At 43.9% G+C, this 16,906-nt stretch overlaps 1 protein-coding gene across 1 annotated transcript; it reads right to left on the bottom strand.

The window, feature by feature from the left end:
* Positions 1-502: 502 nt before the first annotated feature.
* On the bottom strand, positions 503-8,534 carry btd (biotinidase). The gene is made up of 7 exons (XM_036971416.1): positions 7,939-8,534; positions 7,555-7,704; positions 5,208-5,353; positions 4,078-4,255; positions 2,713-3,054; positions 2,152-2,418; positions 503-1,134 (listed from the first exon to the last, which is right to left on the bottom strand). The coding sequence occupies exons 1-7, from the start codon at positions 8,182-8,184 to the stop codon at positions 868-870; spliced, it is 1,596 nt and encodes a 531-aa protein (XP_036827311.1). The 5' UTR covers positions 8,185-8,534; the 3' UTR covers positions 503-867.
* Between the last annotated feature and the right edge of the window lie 8,372 nt (positions 8,535-16,906).

The following is a 16,906-nucleotide window of genomic DNA, read 5'->3' as shown; positions in this document are numbered from 1 at the left end:
AAGAGAACACTTATTTACTGAGGTAGAAGATTGGTTCACTTTATGGGACCACACAATCATTTAACCCAAACACACACCCTCTCTCACTCTCTCTCGCTGGTTGCGCTCCCAACACTTAAGACACACCCTATCCCCTCAACCCTCAAATTAAGTGGACACTTCTGATGACGTCTGACGAGTATTCAAGGGAGGAAGGAATGATTTTTAAATGGACCACCCTTGGCAGGGAAATTTGTCACTCGTTCATCCCGAGATGATTGTGTTTTCAGCCACCGGTAGCTTGTGGGTGCGTTATATGCGCTACAGTCAATTATGAGTGCATGTCTACTTATATTAAATATATAATTATTAATATACGCCTATGATAGCTAGTAAATGAATTGGCTAAGTAATGTTAGCCTTCCCAGCTGGAACTTCTGAAGAATCATTAATATTTTTTCTCTACAATTTCCAAAAGATAACCAAACAAAAACATATGTACTTTTTACGAGACGTGTTTGTGCCGTCATGTGCATTAGTAGCACCATTTCTACCTTATTTCCATTTGTTTTTACTGTTTTTATGTTGACTTCTCCATTGATGTTGTTTTTAAGTTTTCGCTGACAAGATGTACAATTGTCGTGAATTTGAATTATGGGGAGTTTCGGGCCCAGGAGTGAACATTATTGTACACTAGCTAAGCCGACTAAAAAACGAGGGCTGAGGGGCTTACGTTGCTAACTTCCTTTGCTTGGCTAATCATTTGGACCGCCTTCCAAGATGGCGACGGGGATTTCCCCAAGGGCATAAGGCGAGGGTAAGTGGACGAGGGTAAGTGGACGAGGGTGTATCTTAAGTGTTTGGACTGCAACCTCTCTCTCACACACCTTAGTCCTGGTCGTACACCCTGCCGTAGAGACATGCGGTCACTAGTCCGACGGTCATCCCTGAGTGTTCCATGGCCACGCGACCATCTGCGGTCGTCTTGACCTGGTCAGGTTGTTCTAGAACCATGCTGCTACCTAGCAACGACGGGTAAACGTAACGGGTTCTGAACTTCCCCTCCAATAGGAAGTCAACTCTCGACTCTGCCTCCTCCACTTCTTGTCCACAGGAGCTGACCTCCGACCCCAAACAGCGGACCAACGCGCACACCTGGAGGGGGAGGGGTTAATCATTAATACCATGCATGAACTGTTGTACTACTGCAAGAGAACTGGTATACTGTATACTGAGTAGAACTGGTATACTGAGTAGAACTGGTATACTGTATACTCAGTAGAACTAGTAAACTGTATACTGAGTAGAACTGGTATACTGTATACTCAGTAGAACTGGTAAACTGTATACTGAGTAGAACTGGTAAACTGTATACTGAGTAGAACTGGTAAACTGTATACTGAGTAGAACTGGTATACTGTATACTGAGTAGAACTGGTAAACTGTATACTGAGTAGAACTGGTAAACTGTATACTGAGTAGAACTGGTAAACTGTATACTGAGTAGAACTGGTATACTGTATACTGAGTATAACTGGTAAACTGTATACTGAGTAGAACTGGTATACTGTATACTGAGTAGAACTGGTAAACTGTATACTGAGTAGAACTGGTAAACTGTATACTGAGTAGAACTGGTATACTGTATACTGAGTAGAACTGGTATACTGAGTAGAACTGGTATACTGTATACTGAGTAGAACTGGTATACTGTATACTGAGTAGAACTGGTAAACTGTATACTGAGTAGAACTGGTATACTGTATACTGAGTAGAACTGGTAAACTGTATACTGAGTAGAACTGGTATACTGTATACTGAGTAGAACTGGTATACTGTGTACTGAGTAGAACTGGTATACTGTATACTGAGTAGAACTGGTAAACTGTATACTGAGTAGAACTGGTATACTGTATACTGAGTAGAACTGGTAAACTGTATACTGAGTAGAACTGGTAAACTGTATACTGAGTAGAACTGGTATACTGTATACTTGCAAGTGAAACTAGAAGTTGAATACTAACAAATGCTGCAAGTATACACAGTGCAGGAGAACTCCAAGCAGTTCCAAATGGAAGTTGTAATGTTTACCAGTTCTACTCAGTATACCAGTTCTACTCAGTATACAGTTTACCAGTTCTACTCAGTATAAATGTAAACGTTGGTCCCTACCTGTACATTGTAGCGCCCGTTAACTGTGTGAGTGCCAGAGAACGCTCCTAGAGCATAGAGCTCCGTATTGCCCCCCTGTGTGGAGCGTCGGTACTGCAGGTGGCAGCAGAAACGACCGTCACACACAGTCAGCTGGCCCTCTGAACCACTCAGCAGGAGGAAGGAGAAGGGATCATACATCATAGAGGAGGTGAAAGGAAAGGGGGATGAGGGAGAGAAGGCAGGAGGAGAGGTAGAGAGAGAATCCTCCTGGCAGTGTTGGCTCTCCTGTAGACAGAACCCAGAGTTGCCCTCCCTCTGTCCAGACAGAGGCTTAGGTGACCTGGTATAAGCAGTCTGTCCTCCTGCCTCCCCCTCTCCCCTTGCAGTCTCTCCTCCTGCCTCTCCTTCTGCCTCTCCCTCTCCTCCTGCCTCTCCCTCTCCTCTTGCAGTCTGTCCTCCTGCCTCCCCCTCTCCTCTTGCAGTCTCTCCTCCTGCCTCCCCCTCTCCTCCTGCCTCCCCCTCTCTCCTTGCAGTCTCTCCTCCTGCCTCCCCCTCTCCTCTTGCAGTCTTTCCTCCTGCCTCCCCCTCTCCCCTTGTAGTCTCTCCTCCTGCCTCCCCCTCTCCCTCTCCTCCTGCCTGCCCCTTGGCCCTCGTCTCTGTTCCCAGCCAGGCAGTGTCCAGTACAGGTATCCTCAGCACCAGCAGCCTCCCCTCCTCTGGCTGCCCAGCCCTGGCATGGTGGTAGATGGCAGTACCAGGGGTGAAGATGCCACTTCCTGTCATACCCAGGCTGTCTGCCCTGATGTTAGCCGCCAGCAGAGTGGTGTTAGCTCCCAGACTGAAGGCTCTCTGGAACTGAACGGCTGACAGCAGAGGAAGCTGGTTCATCCAGGCTGTAGGGTAGACCATCTGTCTGACACCCTGAGGAGAAATATAAAGATAGAGACATTAACACAGACACATTAACACAGAGACATTAACACAGAGACATTAACACAGACACATTAACACAGAGACATTAACACAGAGACATTAACACAGAGACATTAACACAGAGACATTAACACAGACACATTAACACAGAGACATTAACACAGACACATTAACACAGACATTAACACAGACACATTAACACAGAGACATTAACACAGACACATTAACACAGAGACATTAACACAGAGACATTAACACAGACACATTAACACAGACACATTAACACAGAGACATTAACACAGAGACATTAACACAGAGACATTAACACAGAGACATTAACACAGACACATTAACACAGAGACATTAACACAGACACATTAACACAGAGACATTAACACAGACACATTAACACAGAGACATTAACACAGACACATTAACACAGACACATTAACACAGAGACATTAACACAGAGACATTAACACAGAGACATTAACACAGACACATTAACACAGAGACATTAACACAGAGACATTAACACAGAGACATTAACACAGACACATTAACACAGACACATTAACACAGACACATTAACACAGACACATTAACACAGACACATTAACACAGACACATTAACACAGACACATTAACACAGAGACATTAACACAGAGACATTAACACAGACTGTTAACTTCATTTTGGATGCATAATCAAACATTGTGGGGGAAAAAGGTGTGTGTGTGTGTGTGTGTGTGTTTGTATAATAATCATTTGGTGAGAGCTTATATTTGTCCTATTACACCTGTGTGTATTTATATACGTGTGTGAATTGTAAAATTGTAACATATCCTACTCTCCCTGATACACCCTCAGAGTGCAGGTCACAGCCAGGGTCTGCCATCGACAACAGCGATGCAGGAACAATTCGGGTTAAGTATCATAAAACCTTTTGGTTACTGGCCCAACGCTCTAACCACAGGGCTACCTGCCGCCCTCTGAGCTTCCTGTACGTACCTGCTCCAGTAGTCTGACGGTAGGGTCATGGAACAGGATGTCGAAGCAGGTGAACACTCCAAACCGTCCGGCGAACGGCGTGTCAAAGGTCACCACCTCCAGTGTGGGCGGGGCATCGAAGGCCTTCTCAAAGTACAGGTTGTGTTTGTGATAGCGTGCCGCCAGGGAACCATCCCACCTGCAGTGAATGGGACAACAAACATTTATTTTTCATCTATCTATAACTCAACTCATTGTGTAAAAAATAATAATACAATTATTATTAAACATACAGTACATACAGAGAATGGCTCATGGTGGGGCGCGTTTTAAATGAACGCCACTTAACAATATAGCACAAACATCATCCCTGTATATAATGTCATTACCCTATTCCAGGAGCACAAACATCATCCCTGTATATAATGTCATTACCCTATTCCAGGAGCACAAACATCATCCCTGTATATAATGTCATTACCCTATTCCAGGAGCACAAACATCATCCCTGTATATAATGTCATTACCCTATTCCAGGAGCACAAACATCATCCCTGTATATAATGTCATTACCCTATTCCAGGAGCACAAACATCATCCCTGTATATAATGTAATTTCCCTATTCCAGGAGCACAAACATCATCCCTGTATATAATGTCATTACCCTATTCCAAGAGCACAAACATCATCCCTGTATATAATGTAATTTCCCTATTCTCTTAACAATATAGCGCAAACATCATCCCTGTATATAATGTAATTTCCCTATTCTCTTAACAATATAGCACAAACATCATCCCTGTATATAATGTAATTTCCCTATTCTCTTAACAATATAGCACAAACATCATCCCTGTATATAATGTAATTTCCCTATTCTCTTAACAATATAGCACAAACATCATCCCTGTATATAATGTAATTTCCCTATTCTCTTAACAATATAGCACAAACATCATCCCTGTATATAATGTCATTTCCCTATTCTCTTAACAATATAGCACAAACATCATCCCTGTATATAAACACAATATAATGTCATTTCCAAGAGAACCTCTGGAGGTTTTGGAAAACCTGGAACTCCCTGTCCACCTTTTATTCTCTAGCGGCACATGAACAACGTGTTCAAAACAGAAGCAACACCGGTAACCTGAAGACTACATCAGTGTTGAACTGCCAGCGCCCATCGTGGGGGCAGGTGGGGTGAGAGGTCTGGCGGCAGGGCTGGAGGTCAGCCATGTTGGCCACCAGGTACAGACGGTGACGTCGTGCCATGCAGCTCAACCTCTGGAGGACCTGAGAGAGAACAGGACAGAATACACATTTGACGATATTTGATCCCCCCAAAAAATAGACCAAAAGACACAGTGTACAAAACATTAGGAACACCAGCTCTTTCCATTACAGACTGACCAGGTGGAAGCAATGACATCCTTATTGATGTCACTTGTTAAATCCACTTCAATCAGTGTAGCTGAAGGGGAGACAGGTTAATGAAGAACTTTTAAGCCTTGAGACAATTGAGACATGGATTGTGTACAGAATGTGTGTCATTCAGAGCGAATGGGCAAGACAAAAGATGTAAGTGCCTTTAAACAGGATATGGTAGTAGGTACCTTTAAACAGGATATGGTAGTAGGTGCCTTTAAACAGGATATGGTAGTAGGTACCTTTGAACAGGATATGGTAGTAGGTACCTTTAAACAGGATATGGTAGTAGGTACCTTTAAACAGGATATGGTAGTAGGTGCCTTTAAACAGGATATGGTAGTAGGTACCTTTAAACAGGATATGGTAGTAGGTGCCTTTAAACAGGATATGGTAGTAGGTACCTTTGAACAGGATATGGTAGTAGGTACCTTTAAACAGGATATGGTAGTAGGTGCCTTTGAACAGGATATGGTAGTAGGTACCTTTAAACAGGATATGGTAGTAGGTGCCTTTAAACAGGATATGGTAGTAGGTACCTTTAAACAGGATATGGTAGTAGGTGCCTTTGAACAGGATATGGTAGTAGGTACCTTTAAACAGGATATGGTAGTAGGTGCCTTTAAACAGGATATGGTAGTAGGTACCTTTAAACAGGATATGGTAGTAGGTGCCTTTGAACAGGATATGGTAGTAGGTACCTTTAAACAGGATATGGTAGTAGGTGCCTTTAAACAGGATATGGTAGTAGGTGCCAAGCGCACCTGTTTGTGTCAAGAACTGCAACGCTGCTGAGTTTTTCACGCTCAACGGTTTCCCGTGTGTATCAAGAATGGTCCACCACCCAAAGGACATCCAACCAACTTGACACAACTGTGAGAAGCATTGGAGTCAACATGGGCCAGCATCCCTGTGGAACGCTTTCAACACCTTGTAGTCCATGCCTCGATGAACTGCAACTCAATATTAGGAAGGTGTTCTTTATGTTTTGTACACCAAGTGTAAGTATGTGTGTGTGTGTGTCCTGAAGACCATCCTCTGGAAATATTGATCATTTATTTGAGACACGCGCCCGGCAGAAAGACGCATCAATCTCAAATAAAGCATGTAAACTCTGTGTTGTTGTTTATTGTTTACTCCATGTGTAACTCTGTGTTGTTGTTTTGTTTATTGTTTACTCCATGTGTAACTGTTGTTGTTTTGTTTATTGTTTACTCCATGTGTAACTGTGTTGTTGTTTATTGTTTACTCCATGTGTAACTCTGTTGTTGTTTTGTTTATTGTTTACTCCATGTGTAACTGTGTTGTTGTTTATTGTTTACTCCATGTGTAACTCTGTTGTTGTTTTGTTTATTGTTTACTCCATGTGTAACTGTGTTGTTGTTTATTGTTTACTCCATGTGTAACTCTGTTGTTGTTTTGTTTATTGTTTACTCCATGTGTAACTGTGTTGTTGTTTATTGTTTACTCCATGTGTAACTGTGTTGTTGTTTATTGTTTACTCCATGTGTAACTCTGTTGTTGTTTTGTTTATTGTTTACTCCATGTGTAACTGTGTTGTTGTTTATTGTTTACTCCATGTGTAACTCTGTGTTGTTGTTTTGTTTATTGTTTATTTATTATTATTATTTATCTTTCAGTTCTATGTGCTAATTTATTTAACTGCCAATAGATCAGTGTATCAGAGTGTCCATATGGCTGAGGCTGGTATTCTTGCCTTAGTTGAATTTTAACTTAAATATTTTTCCGAGTTTTATGATTAACCACGTGACAATGATTCTGAGAAATTAAAACGTTACTATTGAAATGAAAGTGTTCCACGAAAATGCGCATATAAAAATAATCATAACTGGCACAAAGATCGGTAGAAATGGTAGGATAAATTGTAAGCTTCCCCAAACTTGAAACTCACGAGCTGCCTATTGCCTCTACTATAACACTGTTTAAAAAAAACATTGTGAACGTTCATGCGCTTGCACACACAGGAGGTCCCCTGAAAAAAAGGTACCCGCATATAGAAATCAAAGGCCCGCCCAACTGATTCGTTCTGGATCCGGCTCTGTACATACCTCAGTATGGGTGTGTCTGTCTGTCTGTGTACAGGGGTTCCAGTCCTCAGACTGTGGGTCAGGGATGGTCTCTAGGTAAGCAGAGATGGACAGACGACTGAAGTTAAACCCCTGAAGACCATCCTCTGGAAATACTATGATCTGTGCCCCCTGAAAGAGAGAGAATTAGGGAAACGGGTGAGACTCGAAAGGGAGAAGAGAGCTTTAAAGCTAACTCCAGCCCTTAAAGCAAGATTGATGTGTATCCTTCCTGTCAAAGACAAGTGTAACCCAGTCCTGAAGAGCTTAGCGGCAGGGTGTGCAGGCTTTAGTTCCAGCCCTGCACTAACACATCTGGTTATGTTAAATCAAAGACCCCCCCCCCCCCCCCTAAATGTAGCCAACCTGTTCCGCAGCTCGCGCGGCCTGCTCCTCGTACACATCCAGGTTGCTCATCATGTGCTTGAGCGCCGCGGCCCGGGACAGAGGTACGTGCGGCTCCGGGTTCAGAATAACCCGGTGCTCGTATACCGCAGCCACGTAGGATTGGCCGGGAGTCCCCTCTGACCTGTCCCCAGCCCGAGTTAACGTTACGGGGAACCGACAAAGAACAGCCACCGCCGCCACGGCCTGGAGGACACGGAGGGCCATGGCTGACTGACCAGAGCCCGGGATAGATGGGGAACTCTGATAGGGAGGACCGGTCAGTGCGAGTTCAATGGTCACTCAGTCCAAAGTTCTCAACACTCGTTAAACAAATAAAACCGCGAGTTTGTTTCTAATTCTGACCTGTTTCACAAAAGTATAGCTGTTGATAGAATGGATGCAATATTAACACGTTGTTGTTACATTAACTAGCTACTGTAGCTATCTATGTCTAATAAATGTTTGTTGTTTCTACTGCCCCGTCTTCTTCTTCTTTAAGTGTTTATGGCAGACTATTGCTGTATTGCCGGCTCCTACTTACTGTGCGGAGTATGGTTGAAAAGTGCATCTGACATCGTTCCTGCCTTCGGTGATAGGCTGTTGGCTTGTCTGAGGGCGTGTTCTTCAGTCTGAACCCATGCAGCGCTGCGGTATGACCGCTAGGGGGCAGCAGCTCACTCTAAATATACAGTAGCCAAATATATATTTTTTTTAGCCAGTATTTTTGTATTCTAGGATGCTGGTTCGGGTTCCTGTTTTTTGAGCTCGTGGGAGATCTGTCGACGTGCTGTTGAGCACGACGTTGCCCCTGGTTGCTTCTGTGTATCGCTCTAGATGGGAGTCTGTTAGATGACTGAATGTGATGTAGATGTTGAGCGCCTTCACTGAAAGTAGATTGTATTTTTTAATATTCAATATAAAAATCTATAAATGTATATATAGATGAGAAATAAAAAGTCACATCTACAGTGGTTCTTCCTTTAGAAATTGCGTCAGGCTCCAGCACAGCTGCTGTGTTTATTTATTTATTTTATGTAACCAATATTGAACTGGGCAGGTCAGTGAGCACCTGTACATACCTCAGTGTGGGTGTCAAATCAAATCAAATCAAATTTTATTTGTCACATACACATGGTTAGCAGATGTTAATGCGAGTGTAGCGAAATGCTTGTGCTTCTAGTTCCGACAATGCAGTAATAACCAACAAGTAATCTAACTAACAATTCCAAAACTACTGTCTTGTACACAGTGTAAGGGGATAAAGAATATGTACATAAGGATATATGAATGAGTGATGGTACAGAGCAGCATAGGCAAGATACAGTAGATGGTATCGAGTACAGTATATACATATGAGATGAGTATGTAAACAAAGTGGCATAGTTAAAGTGGCTAGTGATACATGTATTACATAAGGATACAGTCGATGATATAGAGTACAGTATATACGTATGCATATGAGATGAATAATGTAGGGTAAGTAACATTATATAAGGTAGCATTGTTTAAAGTGGCTAGTGATATATTTACATAATTTCCCATCAATTCCCATTATTAAAGTGGCTGGAGTTGAGTCAGTGTCAGTGTGTTGGCAGCAGCCACTCAATGTTAGTGGTGGCTGTTTAACAGTCTGATGGCCTTGAGATAGAAGCTGTTTTTCAGTCTCTCGGTCCCAGCTTTGATGCACCTGTACTGACCTCGCCTTCTGGATGATAGCGGGGTGAACAGGCAGTGGCTCGGGTGGTTGATGTCCTTGATGATCTTTATGGCCTTCCTGTGACATCGGGTGGTGTAGGTGTCCTGGAGGGCAGGTAGTTTGCCCCCGGTGATGCGTTGTGCAGACCTCACCACCCTCTGGAGAGCCTTACGGTTGAGGGCGGAGCAGTTGCCGTACCAGGCGGTGATACAGCCCGCCAGGATGCTCTCGATTGTGCATCTGTAGAAGTTTGTGAGTGCTTTTGGTGACAAGCCGAATTTCTTCAGCCTCCTGAGGTTGAAGAGGCGCTGCTTGGTCTCGAGCTTGATGACGAGCTTGGAGGGTACTATGGTGTTGAATGCCGAGCTGTAGTCAATGAACAGCATTCTCACATAGGTATTCCTCTTGTCCAGATGGGTTAGGGCGGTGTGCAGTGTGGTTGAGATTGCATCGTCTGTGGACCTATTTGGGCGGTAAGCAAATTGGAGTGGGTCTAGGGTGTCAGGTAGGGTGGAGGTGATATGGTCCTTGACTAGTCTCTCAAAGCACTTCATGATGACGGAAGTGAGTGCTACGGGGCGGTAGTCGTTTAGCTCAGTTACCTTAGCTTTCTTGGGAACAGGAACAATGGTGGCCCTCTTGGGTGTGTCTGTCTGTCTGTGTACAGGGGTTCCAGTCCTCAGACTGTGGGTCAGGGATGGTCTCTAGGTAAGCAGAGATGGACAGACGACTGAAGTTAAACCCCTGAAGACCATCCTCTGGAAATACTATGATCTGAGCCCCCTGAAAGAGAGAAGGGCTTTGAAAGGCTGGTCATGGCTCACATCAACAGCATCCTCCCACGATACCCTGGACCCACTCTAATTAGCATACCGCCCCAACAGATCCACAGATGACGCAATCTCAATCACACTCCACACTGCCCTTTCTCACCTGGACAAAAGGAACACCTATGTGAGAATGCTGTTCATTGACTACAGCTCAGCGTTCAACACCATAGTGCCCACGAAGCTCATCACTAAGCTAAGGACCCTGGGACTAAACACCTCCCTCTGCAACTGGATCCTGGACTTCCTGACTGGCCGCCCCCAGATGGTAAGGGTAGGTCTGCCACGCTTATCCTCAACACTGGGGCCCCTCAGGGGTGTATACTTAGTCTCCTCCTGTACTCTCTGTTCACCCATGACTGCATGGCCAAACACGACTCCAACGCCATCATTAAGATTGCTGACGACACAATGTGGTAGGTCTGATCACCAACAACGATGAGACGGCCTACAGGGAGGAGGTAAGAGAACTGGCAGTGTGGTGCGAGAACAACAACCTCTCCCTCAATGTGAGCAAGACAAAGGAGCTGATCGTGGCCTACAGGAAAAGGCGGGTCGAACAGGCCCCCATTAAAATCGAAGGGGCTGAAGTGGAGCGGGTCGAGAGTTTCAAGTTCCTTGGTGTCCACATCTCCAACGAACTATCATGGTCCAAACATACCAAGACAGTCGGGAAGAGGGCACGACAAAACCTTTTCCCCCTCAGGAGACTGAAAAGACTTGGTATGGGTCCTCTGATCCTAAAAATATATTCTACTCAATCCATAGGCTTCATTAATGTCATTCAGACTGTTGTGAAGTCAATACAACAAGCTGTGATAGCTGAGGTTAATGGCTAGGTTCTGAACTAATATTTATTCCAAACGTTTTAGGGTTCATACCCAGATCAGCTACATAGCTAGCTACACATCCATAGGCATACAGGTATTTTTATCCTCTACTGCACAATAAGCAAGGAAATAGTTAGCTAGCTACATTACTTCAGCTGCATTGCATGTGAAATATCAGCAAGGCAAGCTTACAAAATTGCACATTAATTTAGCAGTAAATGCTTTAGCTAGCTAGATTCTTTACATCCACTGTTTCACAAGACGATAGCCTGGTTTGCTGGTTTATATTGAGATATAGTATTGAGATAAACTTTTGTTATTGACCAAATACTTATTTTTCACCATAATTTGCAAATAAATTCATTAAAAATCCTACAATGTGATTTTCTGGATGTTTTATTCTCATTTTGTCTGTCATAGTTGATGTGTACCTATGATGAAAATTACAGGCCTCTCTCATCTTTTTAAGTGGGAGAACTTGCACAATTGGTGGCTGACTAAATACTTTTTTCCCCCAATGTAGCTAGCTGGCTAAATAGAGATTTTCCTAAATTAACCTTAAGACAAAAACATATGCATAATTGTTTGTCGCTACATTAACTAACATATTTCTCTCAACTGTCATTTTTTTTCATGACTCCTTATGACCTTATAATTACTTACATTTGCTTCCACTGTAATGTTTTGTCAGCCAGTGATGGGTCGCACAGCGTCAAATTCTTTTTTGGAGAACCACTCGATATGATTGGTCATCGCCCAGCAGTCGCCGCTGGTGATTTCCATAAAGTTGGGAAGTGTTGGTCCCCCCGCCCAATGGTCCCCCCGCCCAATGATCCCCCGCCCAATGATCCCCCGCCCAATGGTCCCCCGCCCAATGGTCCCCCGCCCAATGGTCCCCCCGCCCAATGGTCCCCCGCCCAATGGTCCCCCCGCCCAATGGCCCCCCCGCCCAATGGTCCCCCCGCCCAATGGTCCCCCGCCCAATGGCCCCCCCGCCCAATGGCCCCCCGCCCTCTCCGCTTCTCACCACTTTCCTTCCATTTAAACATGAATGGGAAGCTGTGTTTCACCACGCGGCACAGAGTGCTAGTGTACATGGGGCATTACGCCGAATGCGAAAGCCCAGGAAAATGAACAGGTACAGTATGCTACAGCCTAATAATGCAAAAAAAAAATAACGTTTAAATAAATCTACTGTTGATCTTTTAATTCTGCTGCACATTTTTACATCGTTTTCCATTTCCAGCGAGACTAGTCAAGCCATCGTCTCTCTGATGGATGAATATAATGTGCGAACGACAAAGACAAATTGTCTATAAACGGAGAAAGTTCAGCACTTTTGCTACTCTCCCTAGGAGTTGCCATCCTGCAAAGATGACTGCAAGAGCACAGCGCAGAATCAGAGCGTGTCAGCTAATGACATACTGACATCTCTGGAACATGCTAACATCTCCGTTGACGAGTCTACAATATGTAAAACACTAAACAAGAATGGTGTTCATGGGAGGACACCACGGAAGAAGCCACTGCTGTCCAAAAAAAAACATTGCTGCACGTCTTGAATTTCGCAAAAGAGCACCTGGATGTTCCACAGCGCTACTGGCAAAATATTCTGTGGACAGATGAAACTACAGTTGAGTTGTTTGGAAGGAACACACAACACTATGTGTAGAGGGAAAAAGGCACAACACACCAACATCAAAACCTCATCCCAACTGTAAAGTATGGTGGAGAGAGCATCATGGTTTGGGGCTGCTTTGCTGCCTCCGATCCTGGATAGCTAGCTATCATCGACAGAAAAATGAATTCCCAAGTTTATCAAGACATTTTGCAGGAGAATGTTAGGCTATCTGTCCGCCAATTGAAGCTCAACAGAAGTTGGGTGATGCAACAGGACAACGACCCAAAAACACAGAAGTAAATCAACAACAGAATCGCTTCAACAGAAGAAAATACGCCTTCTGGAGTGGCCCTGTCAGAGTCCTGTCCTCAACCCAATTTGAGATGCTGTGGCATGACCTCAAGAGAGCAGTTCACACCAGACACCCCAAGAATATTGCTGAACTGAAATAGTTTTGTAAAGAGAAAAAGGTCCAAAATTTCTACTGAAAACATTTGGTTGAGGTTATTGCTGCCAAAGGAGGGTCAACCAGTTATTAAATCCAAGGGTTCACATACTTTCCCCACCCTGCACTGTGCATTTTTACACAGTGTGTTCAATAAAGACATGAAAGCGTATGATTGTTTGTGTGTTATTAGTTTAAGCAGAATGTTTGTCTATTGTGGTGACCTAGATGAAGATCAGATCACATTTTATGGCCAATTTATGCAGAAATCCAGGTATTTCCAAAGGGTTCACATACTTTTCTCCCTACTGTATCTACAGTACCAGCCAAAAGTTTGGACACACCTACTTATTCAAGGGTTTTTCTTTATTTTTACTATTTTCTACATTGTAGAAAAATAGCGATGACATCAAAACCACGAAATAACACATATGGAATCATGTAGTAACCAAAATAGTGTTAAACAAATCAAAATATATTTTATATTTGAGATTCTTTAAAGTAGCCACCATTTGCCTTGATGACAGCTTTGCAAACTCTTGGCATTTTCTCAACCAGCTTCACCTGGAATGATTTTACAACAGTCTTGAAGGAGTTCCCACATATGCTGAGCACTTGTTGGCTGCTTTTCCTTCACTCTTGCGGTCCAACTCATCCCAAAGTTTTTATGTCTTCACTATTATTCTACAATGTAGAAAATATTACAAATAAAGTAAAACCCTTGAATGAGAAGGTGTGTCCAAACTTTTGACTGGTACTTTATGTATATATATAACAAAATGTACAGAACATTAACCATGTGTGTTCTCTTGTTTTGTTCTGTTCTGTAGTTTCGACCCAATGATTGTCTGACAAACAAAGAACATTGCGTGCTGCAGGCCCAGGCATGGACCGAAGCTGGCGAGGCATTTAATAACGTCATCTCCACGGAATAATCAACCGTGGCCCTTGAACAATTTCCTCAAAATTGCTACAGAAAAAAAGGGAAGAAGATCAAGCAAGCCGAGTCCCAAGCATCCCCTCAAACTCCATTTGTGGAGGGAGGCAATTTCTCGCCAGGGACCAGGCCCATATATTGATTTTTGATGGTAGGTTTAGCTATTTACAAAGCAAACAGTTACATCAGATATTGTAGCCTACACCTCACGGACTGCAATGTGTTCCACAATAGTTCCCTGTTGCCTCCTTATTCAGGCTTCGTGGCTCGAGAGTTCTTTGAGGAAGAAATCATCAAGAGATGTACTGGACCCTGTATCAGAGACAGTGGTGTAAAAGTAAAGTAAAAGCAAGTAAGTAAAAATACTTTAACGTTCTAAGTCGTTTTATTGTACTTTCACAATTTATATTTTTTGCCAACTTTTACTTCTACTTCGCTACATTCCTAAAGAAAATAATGTACTTTTTACTACCTGATACCCAAAAGTACTTGTTACATTTGAACAGGAAAATGGTCCAATTCACACACTTATCAAGAGAACGTCCCTTAAAATGTGCTCATTGATCCCTCCCTTCCTCTCCCCTGTAACTGTTCCCCAGGTCGTTTCTGTAAATGAGAATGTGTTCTCAGTCAACTTACCTGGTAAAATAAGGGTTAATAAAAAAACTAGCTCAGGACTTGGGAAACCTTTTTCCCTCCCGATCCTCACTGGACTCTCTTTCATTCAGTTTCTTCTTCACATCAGCAAAGAAGGACTCTGTGTTTCAGAAACTCTATATAGACGGGCTATCAGCCTTTCACACTGTGGTAAATAAAGACAGTTTGTTATTTAGAATGATTTCTATCTGTTTTTAGAGGGAGAGAAATCAAATTCAGCTCTCTAACTCCCCCTTGTGATAGTGTGGTGCAATGACAGAATGATGCAATTTACCACAATCTGCCACCATCTACCACAAACGGTTTTGGCATAAACTTGAAACTTTTAATTGAGGAACCACACGTGCTGTGGGATCAGGGATCATAAGTCTAGGGTTCAGTGGTGTGATGTCACAGTGTGTCTGTCCTTCTGTTGTTCCCTCTGGGGAATCCTCACTGAGACCACATTAACCTCTGCCTCACATCCTCACTGAGACCACATTAACCTCTGCCTCACATCCTCACTGAGACCACACTAACCTCTGTCTCACATCCTCACTGAGACCACATTAACCTCTGTCTCACATCCCCTCTGGGGAATCCTCACTGAGACCACATTAACTTCTGTCTCACATCCCCTCTGGGGAATCCTCACTGAGACCACATTAACCTCTGCCTCACATCCCCACTGAGACCACATTAACCTCTGTCTCACATCCTCACTGAGACCACATTAACCTCTGCCTCACATCCCCAATGAGACCACATTAACCTCTGTCTCACATCCTCACTGAGACCACACTAACCTCTGTCTCACATCCCCACTGAGACCACATTAACCTCTGTCTCACATCCCCTCTGGGGAATCCTCACTGAGACCACACTAACCTCTGTCTCACATCCCCACTGAGACCACATTAACCTCTGTCTCACATCCCCTCTGGGGAATCCTCACTGAGCCCACATTAACCTCTGTCTCACATCCCCACTGAGCCCACATTAACCTCTGTCTCACATCCCCACTGAGACCACATTAACCTCTGTCTCACATCCTCACTGAGACCACATTAACCTCTGTCTCACATCCCCTCTGGGGAATCCTCACTGAGACCACATTAACCTCTGTCTCACATCCCCACTGAGACCACATTAACCTCTGTCTCACATCCTCACTGAGACCAAATTAACCTCTGTCTCACATCCCCTCTGGGGAATCCTCACTGAGCCCACATTAACCTCTGTCTCACATCCCCACTGAGACCACATTAACCTCTGTCTCACATCCTCACTGAGACCACATTAACCTCTGTCTCACATCCCCTCTGGGGAATCCTCACTGAGACCACATTAACCTCTGTCTCACATCCTCACTGAGACCACATTAACCTCTGTCTCACATCCTCACTGAGACCACATTAACCTCTGCCTCACATCCTCACTGAGACCACATTAACCTCTGTCTCACATCCTCACTGAGACCACATTAGCCTCTGCCTCACATCCTCACTGAGACCACATTAACCTCTGCCTCACATCCTCACTGAGACCACATTAACCTCTGCCTCACATCCTCACTGAGACCACATTAACCTCTGTCTCACATCCTCACTGAGACCACATTAACCTCTGTCTCACATCCTCACTGAGACCACATTAACCTCTGTCTCACATCCCCACTGAGACCACATTAACCTCTGTCTCACATCCTCACTGAGACCACATTAACCTCTGTCTCACATCCCCACTGAGACCACATTAACCTCTGTCTCACATCCTCACTGAGACCACATTAGCCTCTGCCTCACATCCTCACTGAGACCACATTAACCTCTGCCTCACATCCTCACTGAGACCACATTAACCTCTGCCTCACATCCTCACTGAGACCACATTAACCTCTGTCTCACATCCTCACTGAGACCACATTAACCTCTGTCTCACATCCCCTCTGGGGA

Source organism: Oncorhynchus mykiss, chromosome 32, assembly GCF_013265735.2.
Source record: "Oncorhynchus mykiss isolate Arlee chromosome 32, USDA_OmykA_1.1, whole genome shotgun sequence".
Classification (NCBI taxonomy): domain Eukaryota; kingdom Metazoa; phylum Chordata; class Actinopteri; order Salmoniformes; family Salmonidae; genus Oncorhynchus; species Oncorhynchus mykiss.
The sequence above is the reverse complement of the archived record's forward strand: the minus strand, read 5'-3'. Positions and strand labels throughout refer to the sequence as shown.